The sequence below is a fragment of the Octodon degus genome, unplaced genomic scaffold, assembly GCF_000260255.1.
Source record: "Octodon degus isolate 3935 unplaced genomic scaffold, OctDeg1.0 scaffold00009, whole genome shotgun sequence".
NCBI lineage: Eukaryota > Metazoa > Chordata > Mammalia > Rodentia > Octodontidae > Octodon > Octodon degus.
In genome coordinates, this window is record NW_004524585.1 from 5,962,857 (window position 1) to 5,983,619 (window position 20,763).

The following is a 20,763-nucleotide window of genomic DNA, read 5'->3' on the forward strand; positions in this document are numbered from 1 at the left end:
TTTTTTGTGGAACCAGGGATTGAACTCAGGCCCTTGCACTTGCCAGGCAAGCGCATATTCCCCGGCCCCTCTTTGCTGTTTTCTGCCACCGTGAACTCTTCTTTGTGTGACTCTGCCTTAGAGCCAGCCAAGTATGGGATAAAACCTCCACTAACTGTGAGCTAAATAAATCTTTCCTTCCTTAATTTTGGGTGTCAGGTATTTTGTCCCAGGAATGAGGAAAAAGTAACTGAGACAAGGCAATATCATTTCATTTTCACATCATTTTTGTGGACTGTCAGAATCCTCTGACTCACACTCGCCAGGTTTACCTCTCAGTCCCTGGAACAGTCTCCCTGCTTACCAGACTCACTTTTATTCAACCTGTTTTCTGTAATCTCAGTACAAACATGTGTTTTGAAATATTTTGAAATAATTATTATAAGCAACTTATATCTGAACAGAGGCAAAAAGTAGAAATGCATAAATACATGGTAATTATGGTCAAAATAATGGGAGTATAAAAAGTGATTTCAAGCATTACACCACTAATATTTTTCACACATGTAATATTATCATCTTATACTGTACTTTTAAAAATAATTTTATTGCAAAATAAATATCAATGAGACAGTTTCACAACCAATTACTGGCACGTTTTCAATGATTAATACATTACATGTTGTTGTTAGTAGTTATTCATTGTACAAGATGCCAACATATATCCTGTCTCAAACACTATTATAACAAACCCCTCTATTCATTGAATTAAGAGAATGGAGCTGTATATCTATCCTAACTATTTTGAGTATACAGATACAAAAGGGTCATTCATTTCTATCTTTTCATTAGTTTTGTCAGAGAGGGACATTCCATTGTCATTTAAATGTTGTAGGTGCTTGAATTCAGCAGAATCTCCCAATATAGTCCAGTAGTCCAAAATAGTGGGTTTTCCATAAGACTGGCAAATGTCCAAAGTTGTTGACTTGAGCTTTATACAGCTCGGCATATTAATGTGGTTTTACTTTTTATACTTTGTTTTCATACTTTTCTGCTGGATGGTTAAGACCAAGATAAAGCAAGACATATATACTAAGAAATGTAACTTTTATTATACTGTACTTTTGATATATTTAAGTCAATATAATTAATTAAAAATTGTGAATATAGCTTTTCAAGTAATAGGAAGCATATTGTAAACTATTTATTGGTCTTTTATGTACTAAAATTATTGTATACTATGTGCTTATAAGATTTGCTGAATGAGTAAGTATTGTTTGTTCCAATTTTTTCAGGGACAGATTGCTTTAATGTACCCATCTTTGAAGGTCCCATACTTGAAACACAAATGAAGGAATTTTACAGGTCAGGAGAACAAGTGACTTATACATGCCCAACATTTTACTATATGGACGGTTCTAATGCTGTGACATGTGTTAATGGGAAGTGGATAGGAGAGCCAAAATGCAAAGGTATTTAGACGGAATTTACAATAAATTTATTCAATTGTCTTGGGAAATATAGAATGATCTCTTGCATCATTTAAAAAATAAGCTTATACTAGCTTTTAGGCCAAAATGAAGTTTATATATTGGAATAAAGAATACAGTTAAACAACCAGTAGTTAATCTCACAGCCCAGTGGCCTTCAAAATGTAGTCCCTGGACCAATAGAATCATTGTCTTTCAAAATTGTTACACATATAGAAAAAAATGCATGAGCTCCTCTTAGACCTACTAAACTAAACATCTGTAGTTAGGACCTTAAAATTTTAGAAATTTTTTTTAAAATAAAGTTTTATAGAGAATTTTATGCATACTTCAGCTTGTGGGTCGATATAAACTCTTAGCACTTTACACTTACCTAAAACACTCTAATGAATATTACATTGTTCATCTTGCTATACTTAAATATTTGCAAAAATATTAAACCACAGTTTTTACAAGTACACATTTTTGTTGTTTTCTCCCATCATGGTCTGGATTTTTATTCAGCATGTTCTTCTTTTATGTATGGTATTATTCAAACTGTATTCTTAATTCTTCACTTATTCTCCAAGGACATGCCTCTTTGCATTTATTTTTAAGAGATGCACACATGCATTTGAACATAGTATGATTACACAAAAAGAAATGTCATTCATTCTGCTTCAGATTTTTTTTTGCATTTTCAAATTCTTAGTGCATTTATAGAATTTATTATATTTATTCTACAAAGCTCAAATGATATTATCAAGAAATTTTTCCACTGGCTTCTAAGTTGTAAAACATGTGTGTCATATTTATATCATACCTATTTATGCTGGGTGGAGTTAATTTTTTTTCCTTTTTATTCAGATAATTTCTGTATGGATCCACCAATAGTTAAAAATGCTACTATAATATCAAGTCCGATGACTAGATATCCACCTGGTGAAAGAGTACACTATCAATGTAACAAGCCTTTTGAAATATTTGGAGAAGCTGATGTAATGTGTCTAAATGGAACTTGGACAGAACCACCTCAATGTAAAGGTAAAGTAGTATACTTCTCAAAATTATTTTGAAGATACAGTATGGATAAAAGATATTGTAAGAATCAAAGTAATCCTTGAAGAATGTATTTTAATGAAAATAAAATTGTATTGTTAATATTTTAATTCTTTAGTGGCTTGAACAAAGAATTACGATATCATTAGCATATAGTTTTATCAATAAACATTCAATTTGATTTAAGGAACAGTTGCAATATGAGAATTTCTTATCTGAAACATTAACTCAGTTATATTCTAAGCAATAGACACATAAAAATACACATTTTGTGCATTTAATGGCTGTAAAAATAACCACTGTGAAATGTGGAATAGGCAGTTGAAGATTATGAAATAGGATATAAATTTGAGTAACTTCAGTGTAAAGGTTATACTTGAAGATAAGTGGCTGAATGCAGGCATCCCAAGAATTACTGTATTTATAACAAGTTTTAATGTTCAACTATGGGGTAATTCAATATTTCGAGTTTAAAAAATAGGAAAACAATTTCCACTTAGAAAATTAATTATGTTGGGTATAGTTACCCTTCTTTTATTTAGATTATTGCTGTTTTCATATTGAAGTGAGTTTTATGTAGAAATAAGTCATTTGGACCTTGTTTATCTCTCCACCTTGATATTCTTAGTCTTGTAACTGGTGTATTTATTTTTTTGAAGGCATGTATAGTTGTTTAATGCATGACCATCATAGTAGCTGGTGTATTAACATAACTCACATTTAAAGTAATTATGGACATGTTAGAAGGTTTGTCTGTCAATTTATTTGTTTATGTTTGTTTTCTCAATGCTCTTTCATTTTTCTTTCCCTCCTTTTGGATAAAATCTTTGAAGAATTTCACTTTGATTTCTATTTTTTAACATATCTCTCTGATAACATAACTAATACTATCTTTTTTAAAAAGATGTTTCTTCATGTATTGGAACATATATTTTTTTCACTCTGTAATACAATTCTTGCCATATAGAAACTTTACCTCAACTTAAATCCATTTATCTTTCTCATATCTTAAATAAAAATTACTGTAGTATAATGAACATATAGATTAGAAATCATTATCCAATAATTATTAGCTATAATCAAAATATAATTTTGTCCCACACATCAAAAATAACTGAACAAACTCAGAAGAAAGAGAATCTGTTGTATTCCTTTCTTTTGTCAATTGCATAGCTCTTCTCTCTTTCCTGAAGTCATAATCGACTTATTTAAACGCTTTCCTTAGTTATACTCCAAGGGCAATTCTGAGGGAAATGAATTCTCATGGTCTTCCTTTGCTTGATCACTTCTTTGTGCCTCTAGGATAGTGTCAAGAGATGTAAAATTTGAGATTCTGTCGCTCGCTTACATGGCCTCCACGGCCACAGTTGAGAAATCCATTGTCATATTGAATTCTGGTCTCCCACAAGTAATGCATATGATACATATGGGTATGAATTTCACTAGGGTTGTCCTGATTTCAATAGGCTTCTTTAATATGCACAGTCACCATGTATAGAAAATATTAAAATTATTCTTTTCCAATTCAATGTCCTTACTTCTGTCTCATGGATCTCAAATTTTGGGTTTTTTTTTTTTCAAGTCTCTGAGTTTAATTCATATTTTGGTTCTCAGTGTATTTTCAATCTGGGATATTTCAACTCTTCTACCTTCAAGTCCATGGATTTTTCTGCCCACTGTTTCCAATCTGTTAAGCTCATCCAGTCAGATTCTATTTTGTTTTGTTTTTGTTTTCCATTCCTGTTATATTTATCAATTCTAAGTTCCCACCAGTTCTAAGTTTCACTGTGGGCATCATGTCTGTGTTCTCTTTTGTGCTGTCTTTTCTGATCTTTAGTGTGATGAATAAATGTTAATTTTATTCTAGATAGTTTGGGTATTATATATTAAAGCCCACATTGTATTGCAAGCTCCTGTCTAGTAGGTTGCCATGATTTTCATGCTGTATAAAAATAGATTTTTAGGACTGTTGAAATCCTGCTGGAATTGCAAGGGACGAGACAAGTGTCTGACTGTCTCAGTGTGTAGGTGGTCTGTACATAGAAGTTTCAGTCAGTGCCTCCCTCGCAATTGTTTTTCCACAATAGCTGAGATACTATGTAAAACAATATTTTGGTCTGCTAAGTTCTGCCTTTCTTGATTCTCTGATTAAAGAGAAGAGTCTCCTTTTGGAATTTTCTTCACGTATCTGAATCTCGTATAGTTCCTGGCTTGTAGTTTTCTCCAGTGTCACATTCAACATATATGAGACTCTAAAGGAAAACTCAGGCTGAACATTGATCTGCTGGTCCTTTGCCTATAAATTCCTGTGCTGATAGAATTTCCTGTATCTTCCCAAGTCTTCTTATGTTTTAAAAATATCTTTTATTAAATTTCTTTTTTGCTATAAATTCTTAATATAAGAAAAACATAGAAATGTTTTGTGTCCCTCATGCCTGTACAGGAAGCCCTTAATCCTTTATATCTTCTGCAAATGGCATGCTTTGAATTTTTTAAGAGTTGATGTTTCTTTGAAAATAAAAATAAGTGATTAGCTTCCTAATGGACCCTGTAGTGTTTTGTATACAAGAACAAGAAATTTTTACTGGTATCTTAGCTATTTACCTTTTCAGTCTTTATTTAACATATTTGCAATATTTAGCAATGCAAAACAGACATATTTGGGGATGCTTTATTTGCGTCTTCAGAAAGGTGAAAGGTAGGGGTTAAAAATGTGGCTTGGTTAATATGATTGCAGTGTCTTCAAGCAATGTTTCTGTTAATAGAAACCACAGAAATCTTGATATTATGTGTAGCATAGCATTTGTGTTGGCTTTTAGCCTGTATTTTGATTTATCTATCAATAAATCAAATGTTTTTTTTTTTTAGATTCTACAGGAAAATGTGGATCTCCCCCACCTATTGCCAATGGGGATACCACTTCATTCGCTCTACCAGTATATCCCCCAAACTCACGTGTTGAATATCAGTGCCAGAACTTGTATGAACTCCAGGGTGACCGGCACATAATATGTCAAAATGGAGAGTGGTCCAAACCACCCAAATGCTTACGTAAGTACTTCAATATTCTCAAGGACCCTGGAAAAATCAGTGCAATGAATAGGATTTTTCCTCTTGGCAACAGAACATTCACAGTAACAAACAACTCTTCTACTGAATAGTTGATTATCAGATATAAATTTGTAAGAAAATAAAAGCTAATAAATCTTTTTTAAAAATATTTGATTGATGGATACATTATGTATGTACTCAAGGTATAAAATGTGAACATTTTCTAAATTACATTTTAATTTTAATTTTATATTAACTATATTAATTATCCTCATCAATTAGAGTCAGTCTGAGGTTTTCATATATGCATACCTCATACACTCATCAGATCTAGCCTCCTCTTGTATCTATTGTCCAAAGCCACATATACTCTCCCAAAACTCTATTTATTATTGTACCTTCAGGTTAACTTTGCTTACTTTCTACACGTAAGAAAGAGCAAATATTATTTGTCTTTCTGTGTTTAACATATTTTAATTAATGTTCTTCAGGTGTATGTGTTTTTATCTAAATGATAAGATTTCAATTTTTATGGCTAAATAACATTCCACTGTGTAAATATACATACTGTAGGGCCCATGAGATAGCTCAGCAGACTGAGCTCCTGCTTAGGCAAGTGAAGGGACTGGGGCTTGATCCCCGGCACCACATGCTATGTCAGCCTCACCCTCAGGCACTCTGAACTGGCCACCTAGTCTGGGTATGGTGGCCCATGCCTGTGATCCCAGTGGCAGGGAGGCTGAAAAAAGCAGGATCACTGAGTCCGAGCTGCATAGTGAGACCCTCTACCAAAAAAATACCATACTACTTTTATTCATTTATCCCTTGATGAGAATCTAGGCTGATTCTGTATCAGTGTTAACAATAGTCATGCAGCCGTCTTTTGGCATACTGACTTCATTGCCTTTAGATATGTATACAGGAGTAGCATAGCTGAATTATATGAAAGATCTTTTTTAGATTTTTTTAGGGGCTCTTGTATTATTATCTGCAATAACTATTTTAATCTATATTCCCAACTTGGTATGTAAGAATTTCTTTTTCCTTGTCTCTTCAACCAGCATTTGCTATTTTTCAGATTTTTTTAGTAACAGAAATTCTAACTGGGATAACATGGCACCTCTTTGTAGTTCTGATATACATTTTCCTGATGGCTAATGATAGCGAACTTATTAATAAATTTGTTGGCTTTATTTCTTCTGTTGAAAAATGTCTATTCAGATTGTTTGTACCATTTTAATTGGATCACCTATTTTCTTGTGAGTTACTTATATATTTTGGATTGTTAACTTTCTGTCAGATGAGCAGCTGGAGGTTTTCTCCAGTTAAGTTCTCTCTTCATTCAGTTGATTGTTTTGCTGTGCAAAAGCTTTTCCACTTGATGGAATTCCCTTTCTCAATATTTGCTTTTGTTTTTTGTGCCCTTTTTGGTTCTCTTCCTCTTCCTATTTGTATGACTTTCTTTTATTTCCTTTGCCTAATTGCTCTGGCTAAAATTTCTAGCACTAACCTGAAGAAAGACTGAGAGAATAAACAGCCTCATCTTGTTCCTGATCTTAGAGGAAACATATTCAGTTTTCTCCTCTTCAGTATGTTATTGACTGTATGCCTTTATAATCCTGAGATATGATTCTCCTATACTAATTTGAGAACCGTCCTTGCTTGCATCACTGAGATGAAACAAATTTGATCACAGTAAATGATCGTTATGATTCTCTGTTGAATCAGATTTGCTACATTTTATTGAGAACTTTAGCAGGAATGTTTATCAGGGTTCACAGACTATAGTTTTGTTTTTCTTGTATCATCCCCTGGTTATAATCAATAGGTAACAGTGGCCAGCATGAAATCAGAAGTGGTATTTCCCTTACACGTCTAAACATTTTAAACAATGTCTTAGTTCTTTTTTAAAAAATTCAACTGCAAGGGCATCTGGACCTACAACTTTCTTCTTGATACCCTTTTTATTACTGATTCAATCTCATTCGATATCCAGCTACTTGTGCTTTTATTTCTTTAGGGTTAAATATTGTTAGACATCTCTGTCCATGTCCAGGAATTCATTCATTTTTTTCAAAGTTTGCCACTTTATTAACATATAATTTTTTATAATGCCTAATAATCCTTTGGATTTCTGTGGTATCAGTTGTAATATTACCTTTTTATCTCTAATTTTATTTACGTGTTGTCTCTGGTTTTGATAGTCTAACAAAAGATTTTCTAAAATTTAGTTTACTTTTTCAAAACACTAACTGTTCCATTGAACTTTGGTATTGCATTTTAAATACTATTTCTTGTGTCTCCACTTTCAAGATTGTTGTTTGCTTTTTGTCTATCAACTTTGGTTTTTATCTATCTTACTTTTCCAGGTCCTTAGACATTGTTAGGTTTGTTACTTACAATCTATTTTTTTAGCTTGATGCTTGTTTCCATAAGCTTTCCTCCAGGTACTGTATGTACATGATATATTCCACAGCTTTCAGCATGTTCTACTTCAATGTTTATCTTTTTCAAAATACTTTTACATTTTCTTTTTTATCTCTTTAATAAACAGTTTTTCATTCAAGACTTTATTATTGCCAAACATGGTGGCACATAGTTATTATTCAAGCCATCTGGGAAACTGAGGGGAGAAGATCTTAAGTTCAAGTCCACCCTGGGCAACTGAGTGACTTAGAAAGACCCTACTTAGAAACAAAATATAGGAAAGGTTACAGATGTAGCTCAGTGTGAAGATCCCAGTTCAGTCTCTGGTACCACAAAAGCAAACAATCATCAGCCACAGCAAGAAAAAAACCAGTTTGGTGTTTAGTGTTTTATAGTCATATAACTTTAAAAGTATTCCATATTTTTGCTTTAATTTTTAATTCATTGAGATGACAAAAGCACAAAACACACTATTCTGTACAAAGGTTCTTACACTGAAGAACAGAATGTATATTCCTCATCTACTGAATGGAATATTCTTTAAATACCAGCTAAATTCTCTTGATGTAGTTTAAATTTTTGTTTGGATGATTTCGTTTAATAATTTGGCTACATAATCTTTTACTAATGAAACTTTGCTGTTGAAGTCCACCTATATTATTCTGTTAGTTTATTATATTGGAGGATTTCTCTCCTTCTGGTCTAACAATTTTTTTTATTTTTGTTCTATAAAATTGATTGCTCTGACAGATACATATAGACAAAATAAATTTACCTATTAGGTTAATCATCCTTTCACCATTATATAATTATTTTTTCTTCTTACATTTCTTTTTAAATATGTATCTTATTCTGATATATGCATAGCTATTCCTATTTGCTTTAGGTTTCCATTTCTTTGGTATATCATTGCCCATCATTTGACTTTCAGTCTGTGCATGCCTTTACTAGTGAAGTGAGTTTCTCATGGGTAGCATACTGTGGGGTCTTGTTTGTAACTTTGTTCATGCAGCTTGTGTGTCTTTTAGAAGAATTTAACTTATTTACATTCAAGGTTGTGACTGAAAGTAAACACTTCTTTCATAATTTTTAGTTTTCTCCTAGTTGTTTTGTACATTTTGGGGATATTATTACTTTCTTATTCATCTTTTTAGCTTGATTCTTTATTGTATTGATTTATTTTATTCATTTCTATTTCCCTTTAACTCTTCTAGTGAAATTTATATGTGCTTTCACTGTGGCAGTTATCTTTATTTCACTTCTGAATTTAACATTCTTAAGCATATTTTGTAAACTTGATCTGTTGATAATAAAATCCCTTGCTACTTACCGTCTTGAAAGTCAGTATTTCTCTTTCATTTCTGAAAGCTGAATGGTATTTTTGACTGGCAGTAATTTTGTCTCAGAACTTAAATATGTAATTTCATTCTTTCTTAGCTTATCAGGTTGCTGTGAGAAATCTACTGTTAATCTAATAGAGAGCACCTTAGAGGTGGTTTGGTGCTTTTCTCTTGGACATTAGAATTCTTTCCTTTGTATTTCTGAAAGTTTCATTAGCATGTCATGTTGGAGATGCTTCATGTTAATGTGTATTTTGGGTCCTGTTGCCTCCTATACTTGGATATCTGTTTCTCAAATATAAGAAAATTCTCTTCATTATTTCATTAAGCTGACTGTTTATCCTTAATTTTATTCTCTTCTCCTTTGGTATTCTGAAAATGCAAACTTTTTATTTACTATTGTTCCACATGGCTTGAATAGTCTCTTCGTTCTTGTTTTCCTACTGAGATATTTCTAAAGACCCTGTTTCATGTCAGATATTCTTTCTTACACTTTATTTAGTCTTGTTCTACCATTTTCTTTGTTTGAATTGAAGAGATTTTCATTTCTTGAATGTCTAGTGTCTTTTCAAAATCTCTCTGCTTAAAGTTTCATTTGTAAGTATGCTGTCTTCCTAATTTTATTCAACTGTTTATGGGTATTCTGTTGGATAACTTTGAATTTTAAAAAAAATATCATTTTCAATTATTTTTTTGAGTACCCCATATAAAATTTTTGATCTGTTACTACAGAGTAATTGTATTGTTTTATAGGCCTGCTATTGCCTTATTTCTTTCTTCTGTGACCTTATATTGAGATTTTTACATCTAGTGGATCAGGTAGCTCTACCACACATATATAGGGGGAGAGATATCTTAGTAGAAAGATTTTGTTTGAAAATGTGTATTTAGGTGCTATTTTATGAAGCATTGTTGGCCTTTCCCAAGGAAGGCAGGATAGCTAAGTCTCTCTATATGACTTCTTTGGCTCTAATTTAGTACTGGAGACACATTGTGATTCATAGCAGATTTGGAGAGACTCGGTTTTTCTGTGGGCTTTGCAACAGTCAGGGTACTTTAGCAGCTCGGACATGTGTAGTACATAAAGCACAGAATATGGGGTATTTCTTACGTGGCTACTCCTAAAATGGGAATGGTGATTCTAACGTGGTGATGGACAGGCATGGCTGGTGCTAGCTTTGCCACTTTCAAGAGACTGTCATGGGGTTGGTCACCAAAGTGGTAAAGGGCCTGAGGCACCCGTTCTGTAACTAGACAGTGGTGTGAGGCCAGCCTGTATGGAAAAAGATAGCTGAGAGCACAGCAACCCTTTGTGACCCTCGTCTCCACCCTTGGCAAGAGCACATGGTCAGATGCAGGGTGAAGGCAGGGTGGCGGCAGGAGATGCATAGATAGTGTGGCAGCAGGGACCGGAGGATGCTGTTCTGCTGCCAAATGCAGATGCTAGCCTAAGCAGAGCATCATGATCATAGCCACAGTTTTTGTCCCAGTACCTTCAGTTGCCCAGTGTGACAATTTGCTTCATCTATAATTTAAAAACTTACTGCAAATCAATTGCACATTCATCCTTACCCATAGTGACTCTTTTGTTTGTGTGTGTACTGTATTGTGAAAAACTTCAAAAGTGTGCTTTTGTCAATTTCAAGTAAACAATATAGTATTATTAGTTAGAGCTACCTAATGCTGTACATTAGATCCTCAGTTCTTATACATCCTGTAATTCAAAGTTTATACCTTTTGATCAATGACTGAATCAAACGCAAACAGCCATGATAGAATCTAAAAAGCAAAGTTCTTAATATAATTGATACTATTAATATTTATAGTAACATCAAATTATCACACACTAAACATTACATTTTCAAATCACTATCTTAACTTTTTTTAAATCCATGTGATATTTTTCCAGTTTCTTGGAAAACCATTTTGAGTAAGAATTCCTGAAACATGAAACATTTTACTGGGAAACTAGATAGTCTTTGTAGAAAATGTTTATGCTACTTAATAAATTTTGGTCATCTTTTCAGAACCGTGTGTAATCTCAGAAGAAACTATGGAAAAATATAATATAATTCTTTCATGGAAAAAAACACAGAAGCTTTATGCCCCATCGGGGGATTCAGTGGAATTTAAGTGTAAAAATGGATATCGTCTAGGAAATCAGGCATCATTTCGCGTGACTTGTCGTGATGGCCACCTGCGGTACCCTCGTTGTGTCCCAAAATAATTATGATTAGTGGCAATGGTATGTTTGGCTTTATCCAGGACTTTTATTAGTAACCCAATTCTCAAATTTATTCTTAAGTATTGTTAAACTCGTTTTTATCCATAAATGAGAATTTGGGTTCTTGTGTGGTGATGTGTTGAGAATTTGAGAGACCAGTGGCACCCTTCTCAAAATATTGTATTCAGACTTGGCAAATCAAAATGCTGTGTATTGATTCTCTTCATAAAAATTATGGCAAGAAACATAATTACTTTAGTGACTGTCTCTTCCTACTGTCTTAAATATCCCCAAGCTTTCTACACAACTCCTGAGTCTCTGAGAATCTTTGTTTCCTGGTGCATGAAAAGAATACCATCACTCACAAGTGTGTGAAAAACAAAATCACAACTGAGTATAAATATACCCAATTACTACCTATTAATTATTAGTAAATGAATGTAAAAATGATGACATATATGAGCTTGTAGAATGTATTAGTCTAGTACCTTTCATGATAAAAACAAATCTTAAACAAAATTAAAGCTGAATCATTCATATAATTATATAAAAACTTCTAGCCAGGCTGAAAAATAAAAATGAAGAGAAAATAATTCAGAGCTTTGTCCAAACTCATTTATCGAAGTCAGCATTATTGTGATATCAGAGCTACACAGGGATAGCGCAAGAAATTACAAGCCAAATATACCTGATGAATCCAAGATCAAGGTCAATGCAAAAATCCTCAGTTGGAAAATTTAATCCAACAAGGGAATTGTAACAACAAGGGAATCCATTTTCCTTGTTGCTGGGACAAAATACTTGACACTCACAACTATAGGAGCAGCTTATTGTGGCTCACCATTACAGTCCGTGCTCAGCTGGTTCTGCAGCAGGAGCAGCAGGGTGGCAGGGCCTGGGCAAAGAAAAGCTGCTCACACCGTGGAGACAGAAAGCAGCAAGCATGGAGGAGCCAGTGAAGAAACTGTGCCCTGCCAGCTCACACTCTCAGTGACCCACCTCTTCTTCAAGTCAGTCTAGCACCTTCACACACCAATCAGACTATAAACACACAAGCCGTAGGGACCATTTTGGACCTAACCGCAACACAATTCAATAGCCTCCAAACCTCCACGCCTGGGCTCCTGGGGCAGGAGGGCATGCTGCAAATGCAAGGTTATCTTGCTCATGGATAGGAAGAACCAACACTGTCAAAATGACCATACTGCCAAAACTGAATTTCTCACAACATATACTTGGAATTAAATGATGCATTACTGTAATTGCATGATTTTTAATATTACGTTTAGGGCTGGTGACAATAGTGTCTGTTGTACCTTTTAGATTTTCATTACTTTTACAGGTTCTCACCTTAGTGAGATAATATGATGTTTGTACATGAGGATCTGATTTATTTTACTTACCAATAACCTCTAGCTTCATTTATTTATCTACAAACCCTCAAATTTATCTTTTTTATAGCTCAAAAATAATCCATTGTGTAAAAATACCATATCATTTTTCTCCATTCCTCAGTGGATGGGCATTTGGGTTGTTTCCAAGATTTAGCTACTACAAATTGACTGCTATAAACATGCACATATCAGTGTTAATAGATAAGCCTTCTATAGCCCTTTGCTTGACAAGAGAAGGAAGTTAGAAGAGCTATCCCCTCTATCTTATTTAGGTGTGGTCTTGTCAAGTTGATACCATCTTTCTGGTTTCATATACTGAGTTTCTGCTTGAGCAGTGGGCAGCCTAGATATTTGATTCTGGTAAGACTTTCAGTGAGCCCCATCTAAGAGAAACATGCCCTCCACTCAGCCTCTCTTTGTTTCCTGTTGCTAGAAGCACGACTCACTCATGATGAGGCAGCGTGGTCACTTGTAGTAAGCTTAACCTGAACTGGATATTCAGGGACATTTCAGCAGCTGCTGAAGGCTTTGTTTCGTTTTCATATCAGGGGTTTTTCATTCTTTCCTGCTAAGGTGTCAGCTATCTATAAATAAATGGAACAAGAATGGAAAGAAATGGCACTTGGCACTGTGAGGTAGTATGGGTGAGCTCCTGGCTGAATACAACCCACTGGGGTGCACGCTGGAGATTTCCTGTCTCCATCAGTTAGGATCTGAATAGTGGTTTGTACCTTCATTGTGTCATTTTTGATTACCAGTACCTACAGGAGACCTAAATTCCAGCAATTTATGTCTATGGAGAGTACTCACTCTTTTTTTCTTTTCTAACTTTGTTTTTTCCTTTCATTTTTATTTATTTATTTATTTATTTATTTGTTTGTTTGTTTGTTTTTATTGTAGAGAAGGGCCTACAGGGTGGTACGGGTCTCACTACTAGATCAGAGTCATAGTGATCCACCTGTTTACAGCCACCCAAGAGCTGGGATTACAGGCACGCGCCACCACGCCCAGTCTCAATCACTGTCTCAGTGGGTCCTGGGGGCGGGGCCCACACGGCAAGCCCAAGGATCAAACCCCTGTCCCCTGTACCTGCTTGCAGGTGCCTTAATCCGCTGTGCTATTTGGCCAGCCCTTCTTTTTCTTTTCAATACAAATATTTTATTTCTAAAATGGGAAGCTCAGTTTTGACACCACTAAACAGTCAACTGAGGAGCATACCCTGGCAAGGCAGTTTACAACTATGCCCTTTATGACTAGGAAGGAGTTGGTGAACTGCTGTGAACTGTATGGTCTCTGTGTGCGTTAGGTTCTGGTAAAATATGCCAATTAATGGGTCCTTAAATCATCTTAATATTTTATTGCAATTGCTTCATTAAAGTCCAGATAAACAGAATAAAATCCCTTATGCACAATCTTCTGAGTTCCTTTTTAATAAGGACTAAGAAACATAGAACTAGGTTGATGGTTCACAGAAGAGGGAAAAAATCCAATTTCCCCCACAGATAGTAAAGCTCAAGAGGGAAGAGAAAATGAAGAATCTGGGTTTTTAAATGCTTTATATTAATGTCTAGTTATGTAGCGGCCACAATACCACAGGTTCCACATCAACCTGTTTCCCCCACTGTGTGGAAATGAGCCAGAAACTGTCACTCCTGACCTGACAAGGCACCACACTCAGTTTGTCCATAAAATATCCCATTTGAGGGCATGGAAATATTCTGGAACACAACATCCAGTTAGAGGCCCGTGGTGCTATGGCTAGAACTGTCCATTCCCAGAATCATATTTGTGAATTTGAAAGGCTCTAATATTAAGTCCTATAGTCCCATGTGCTACATACAAAGTAATCTGGAGGAAGATATGAACTCCAAAGGGCTTGGGGGTCTCAGCTCCTATAGCACTGCTGTGGGTTATAGCTCTGATGGTTTCAAACTTGGGCCAGGTTTGCTCACTCTTTATGGCTTTCCTCAGATGTTTCCAAACTTCTGGGATTTCCTGCAATGGCACCATTGACTTCACTCTCATAGCTTTACATGCTGCCCTCTCGGGGTGACTGCTTTGTCCCTCAGGCTGGCTGAAATCTGAATGGAAGCCTTCCTGACCCCACCACTCTTCCACTCTGCATGTACCTCAAACCAGCCTCATGTGGATGATGCCAGACTCTGCTGCCAGTCTTAGCAGTCCACAGGCTTCCCTCTCTCTCTTGGCTGTAGGGATCAAGCCTGCATCACTGGGTACTCTGAATCCAATTCTGAGGAACAAATTTTCTAGGCCATTGCTATTTGGGAACATGGTACAATAAGGTTTTCTTCTCAAAGCAAATTTTTTTCTACTTTTAAAATTTTACTTTTGCTGTTTCTTGTGATGCCCTTAGGCCATCTTTTCTATTCTGCTCCTTCTCATATCTAGATCTCCTCTGCTCTATCTTTAGTTCATATATTTATAGGAACTTCCTTTCTTGCCAGAACCACAACATGTTAAATCATTATGCTAGGCTCTTTGGTCTTGATTCTCAACATAGATCTGGCTAAAAGCCCCCTACAGTAGCCATTCTACTTTAACATTAGCTATTCCACTGCTTCAACATTAGACTGCCTAGAGATTGTTTTTTACCAGATTAAGTAGTCCACTGCCTTTAATCTCAGTCCCAGGCAAAGCCTCTGGACATGAACAAAATGCAGACAAATTTTCTGCCAAGCCGTGACACAAATCATCTGAAGTCCAGCAGCCAATGCAGTCCTCCTTCCCAACAGAAACCTCCTGTTGCTGGTATTCTGACCAGAATCTTATATACAGGACAACCTCTATTTTTTCAGTCAGCATCTCTGAAACTATCCGAACACTCCCTGCAAGCCATTTCCAAGGGCTTCTGAATCACATGTTTGGGTACAGTCACAAAAAGGACCCCAGTTCTCTGGTACCAAATCTGTCTTAATTACTTTTCTGTCATTGCTGAGAGACAATACCCAACAGCCAAAGCTAAAGAAGGAAAAGTGTATCTAGCTCATAATTGGTAGAGATTTCAGTCCTTACTCCACTGACTCCAAGGCTGGGTGGAACATGGTAAAGGAGCAATTGTTCATGGAAGCAAAAACCTCTTTCTGTCCCTTATATTATATGCAGGCTATCCTTATCCACCCCAGGGTGGGTGTAGTACTCAGACCCCTGTATCCCAGGATTGGACCATTAAGTAAGTTCTGAAAAATCCCACCACCTGTGACCACATGAGGTTTTGGAGGAACATCAAGACCATAACAGACAGCACTGCACTGTGGATCAGTCACACACTCTAGATTCAGCCACCTTTGAAAAAGCCTTATGACTGTGTAAGGCTTTGGTGGGGGGAGGGAGACCTAGACACAAGCCATAACAATATCCTTTATTTTTGCAGAAAATTTCAACTGTGGAAGTGGCTATTAGAGTAAGGCCACCCCAGCTGGTGAATGTTTCCTTTAAATTGTATAATGCAGGAAAAACAAAGACAAATGGATAAGAAAAGAGAATCCCTAGGGAAGAACCAATGCACATATTGCAAGAAAGAGAGATGCTGGTAATGTGATTATTTAGTAATAATGATAAGAGGTGAGAATAGGGCAAATGCATAGATCGTGGGAAAAAGCTGTGGTTCCCATGATGGATAGAGAGGCCATGGCCCCCTTAATCTTTCAGAGATAGAGAAGCAAATGATAGACTGCCAGAGTTCCCAGGAAGTTCATATTCTGTTCACAGCACTAAAATGACGCACAGTAGCCGAAACATAGTGTCTATTTATTGTCCATTACAAGAGTAACAGAAAATGTAAAAACAAGAACAGAAAAATAGCTTCTTCCACCTTAAGGAATTCCAACTAGGTCATTTAAAATTGAAGCAGAGTGCTGGCCAGACAGCTCAACAGCCTAAAAATGCCTGCTTAAGCAGACAGAGGGACTGAGGTTCAGTCCCTGGTATACTGTGCCGGCCCAGCTCCTGGGGTGTGCTGAGACTGTGCTAAGATGGCGATTGAGACTGGGCATGGTGGCACCCACCTATAATCCCAGCGCTTGGGAGGCTGAAAACAGGAGGATCACTACAAGTCCAAGCTGTGTTGTGAGACCCTGTAGACGTAGACCTTTTACTAAATACATTAATTAACTAATTAATTAATTAATTAAAGCAGAGTTTCCTATACAGGTCAGAATGCCTAATTCCATTACTCAGATGAGACTTATTTTGTAAATGAAATCCTCTTGTGTCCGAAAGACATGTACTTCAGCAGGTCCCACGAGAACAAGTTAAGGCTATAAATCCTTATTTTCCACACTGAGGAGCCCTTTCCTTCTCAGATCTGGGGGAACTCTGTTACAGCAGAACAGGTTTGCCAGACCAGTTGCTAGGAGTGCAAAACTGACAGAAGCAGGTGCATAAAACAAGCGTGTAGCATACTGGATGTCCCATGGTGATGCAACACGAGGTAGCACAGCCCCTCCCTCTCCCAGTCAGTGCTCTGCATAGAAAACACTAGCTTGTATTGGGGTGGTGAAATGAAAGGTCACAGGCACAATAAGCTGCCAGGCACTAGTGTGGAGTACACAGAAGACCCCTGACATGAATGGCACCCAGTAGCCAAAGTTGGGCACACTGAAGAGAGCCAGCAGCAATCCTGAAGGGTGATGTGGAATTACGAGGAGCTGACAGCTAAAAGGGATCCAAAGTCCTGCTGATAGTTGCTTGTTCTGAGAATTAAGAATGGGCATCAAGTCGGGGAGATGGCTGAGCAGAACAAGCGCTTCCCTGACAAGTGCAAGGGTCTGAGTTCAATCCCTGGTTCTGCCGGAAGGGAAAAAAAAAAAAAAAAGAATGGGCATCAATACAGAAGAACTGATAGCTGCTGGTATTCAAAGCCCAGAGCTCTTGACATTGAGGCTTTTCCAATTTGTGTTCTTAATCTGAATTGAATAAGGATCCTCAAGTGGTTAGTGACACCTAGGAGGTCCATAGGAGGACTTTCTCATTGAGAGGGCCCGAAGAAGACTACAGTAACAGTCATCAGCATGCTCAGGAATCAGCCCATACCTGATGTTCATTTCACCTGCAGTTAAGAACACATGATGGTGACAATTCCATGGAACTTTATAGCAAGGATGATATTGGTTTTTCATTAAAATTTTTATTCAAAATGATGTTGGTATGGTAACTGAGGACCAACACCATCTGAGCCAAAAGTATAATCTCTTTCTTGTTGGCTTGGCTGTGGGGAAAATCTCTGATACATTGATGATTTCCAAGTCAGATACTCCCAACTTCTCCATGGCCAGATAACATATGCTATTAAGTTTGTGTCTTACTGAAAAACCAGTCTCCCAGTAGGAGGAGGAGCTGGATGATAGACTCTCTGGAAAAAACAAAAAACCACATGAGTGGGACTTTAAAAGCTACATGTTTTTTTGTCTCAAGAAGTTTTTTTTTTTTTAAACTTTAATGATCTTTCAATAGGTAAGACTATTTTCCATATTTTACCTACATTTATAATAGATTTTTGTCTTTTTGAGACAGGGTTTCACTATGCAGTTCAGGCTGGCCTTAAACTCACTTTGTAGTCCAGGACTCACCTGAAGTTCACAGTGCTCCTCCTGCCTCAGCCTCTTGAATGCTGGGATTACAGGCTTGTGCCAGAGAGGAGACTCTTAAAGGCAGATCAATGCAACTAAAAATAGGCAGGAAATGAATCAATTATCTTATACAAAGTTTTTACTTCTAGTCCTGGAAGTCAATGAGAGAATCATTAAATCACATTCACCAATTTCAAATTTGTAATACACATTATAATACAATGTGGGTGAAATATAAACTTAATAAACCTCATTGAGAATACACATAGGATTTCTAATTTAAAGAAATTCAATCTTCAAAATCATGTTTAATGGTTTAGACATTATAATTATTTACCATTTTAATCTTGCAGTTACCAAGTACTCTAACATACTCATTAAAGTAATCACTGGGAGCTATTTCTTGTCAATATTTTGTTAACTCAAATGAAAAGAAAATTAACTTGTTCTATTTCATAGTATTGCATAAAGCTCAATTTCAGAAAATGGTATTTTCTTTCCTTTATTTAAATATCTTTTACTGCTTCTGTCAAATAATATTATTTTGAGTTTCATCAACTTCTGAAAGCAATGGTGTTCTACTAATAAAGGAACAATGCCTATTCCTCTACAGTCTTACTAGCAAGGTCTTGTGATTAGCCTCCTTTCATAGCATATCATATTTATAATTTTATTTCAATGAATTCCAAAATATTACATCCTTACAAGTTACCATATTATATTTCAGTACACGTGCACATGGTATAATATTTTAACACATTTCCGCTGAACCACCAGTGGACCATCCCTCCTGGAGGTCTGTACCACTGGTGGGCCAGGAGTACAGTCATGCATGGGGCATGGGTGGTTCAAGCTACCCAGTAACAAGACATAAGTACTATGGCCCCATCAGGGATGTGTTCAAGCAATGTCAACATTCCTGTTTCCTCATGCATTTATTATTTTTATGGTGAAAACACAAAATGCTTTTTTTCTTGGTTTCTTTAAATATATTTAGATCTAAGTTTTCTTTAAATATATTTCTTTAAATGTATTTAAATATTATTTATTTAATATTAACAATGTAATTATGGTTAGCTACATAATCTTACTCCGCTATAATAAGCAGAACTTGTTCATCCTACAGGTAACTTCATATTCAGCCTTTCCTGCATATCTTTCTTCCTGTACTCGCCCTCCCCCTTCTGGTAACCATCAATCTATTCTCAACTTTCTCAATTCCAAATATAAATGAGTTTCCGTGTTCCGGGAACCTCCAGATCCACTCCTAGCCCAGGTCTGGTGAGTGTATGGGAGAGCTTCCAGCTACCCATCGCCGGCAGGAACTACCGGTCCCAGCCCAGGTGCAGCATGGGTGAGACCATCTTCCACCACCTTGGGACGCCATTCTGCAGCACCTCCCCCAAACCACCCGCTGAGTAGGAATTTCTGCCGCATTCCTGGAAGCCCCAGATCTAGTCCTACCCAGGCCCAGTGAGTGTGTGGGAGAGCTGCCTCTCACCCTACTCCACCTTGTCCCCTCCAGACTCAGCTCAAGCCTGGCATACAGGCCTGGGATGAAACCCTGCAGCTGTAATCCCTGCAGAGAGTGTAGGGGACAGAACCACCCAGCTAGTCCAGGAAGAACATCTTGCCAGAGAAGCACAACAGGTTCACCCCCAAGGGCAGCAGCATAAGGAGCTGAACACAGCAGCCAGACCCAAGCCAGGCACAGCTGGATAAATCCAAATGTTGTAGATCTGCACCTGAACTTCACTAGTTGCTAAGGTTATAACTGCAACAAAGCTCTACAACAAAGGTCAGAAGACACTACACAAAATGACAATGAGGAGGAGCAAAATGCAATCTCAGAACCCAAGCTCACCCATAACAAGTGCAGACAGAGAACACTAATACAGAACAAGTTGGGAATCACACTGCTGAAATCAATGAATCAACGGCTTCTGAAATAAAGAAACGGCTGCAGAAAGGTATAGAGGAACTCAGGATGGAAATGAAAAAAGAAATTCCTGAATTAATAACATCTGCAGTAAAGAATCAAATGCAGAAACACATGGAGGAAATACAATGCCCACCCAGAACAAGTGCAGAGGACACTAGCTCAGCTCAAATGTATGAATTAATAGCGTCAATAGTAAATATGCAACAGCAGAAAGTTATACAGGAACTCAGAGTAGAACTTTCTGAAATAAGAAAAGAACTCTCAGAACTCAAGCATCTGAAGTAAAGAAT

General features: G+C 36.5%; 1 protein-coding gene across 1 annotated transcript in view; it reads left to right on the top strand.

Moving 5' to 3' along the window:
* LOC101586433 (complement factor H) overlaps positions 1-11,799 on the top strand; it is an 88,034-nt gene extending 76,235 nt beyond the window's left edge. Inside the window, exons 19-22 of the mRNA XM_023707776.1 lie at positions 1,275-1,451; positions 2,316-2,492; positions 5,376-5,558; positions 11,353-11,799. Coding sequence (XP_023563544.1) covers positions 1,275-1,451; positions 2,316-2,492; positions 5,376-5,558; positions 11,353-11,552 — 737 coding nt within the window. The 3' untranslated portion in view covers positions 11,553-11,799. The remainder of the gene's footprint in view (positions 1-1,274; positions 1,452-2,315; positions 2,493-5,375; positions 5,559-11,352) is intronic.
* Positions 11,800-20,763: the final 8,964 nt, after the last annotated feature.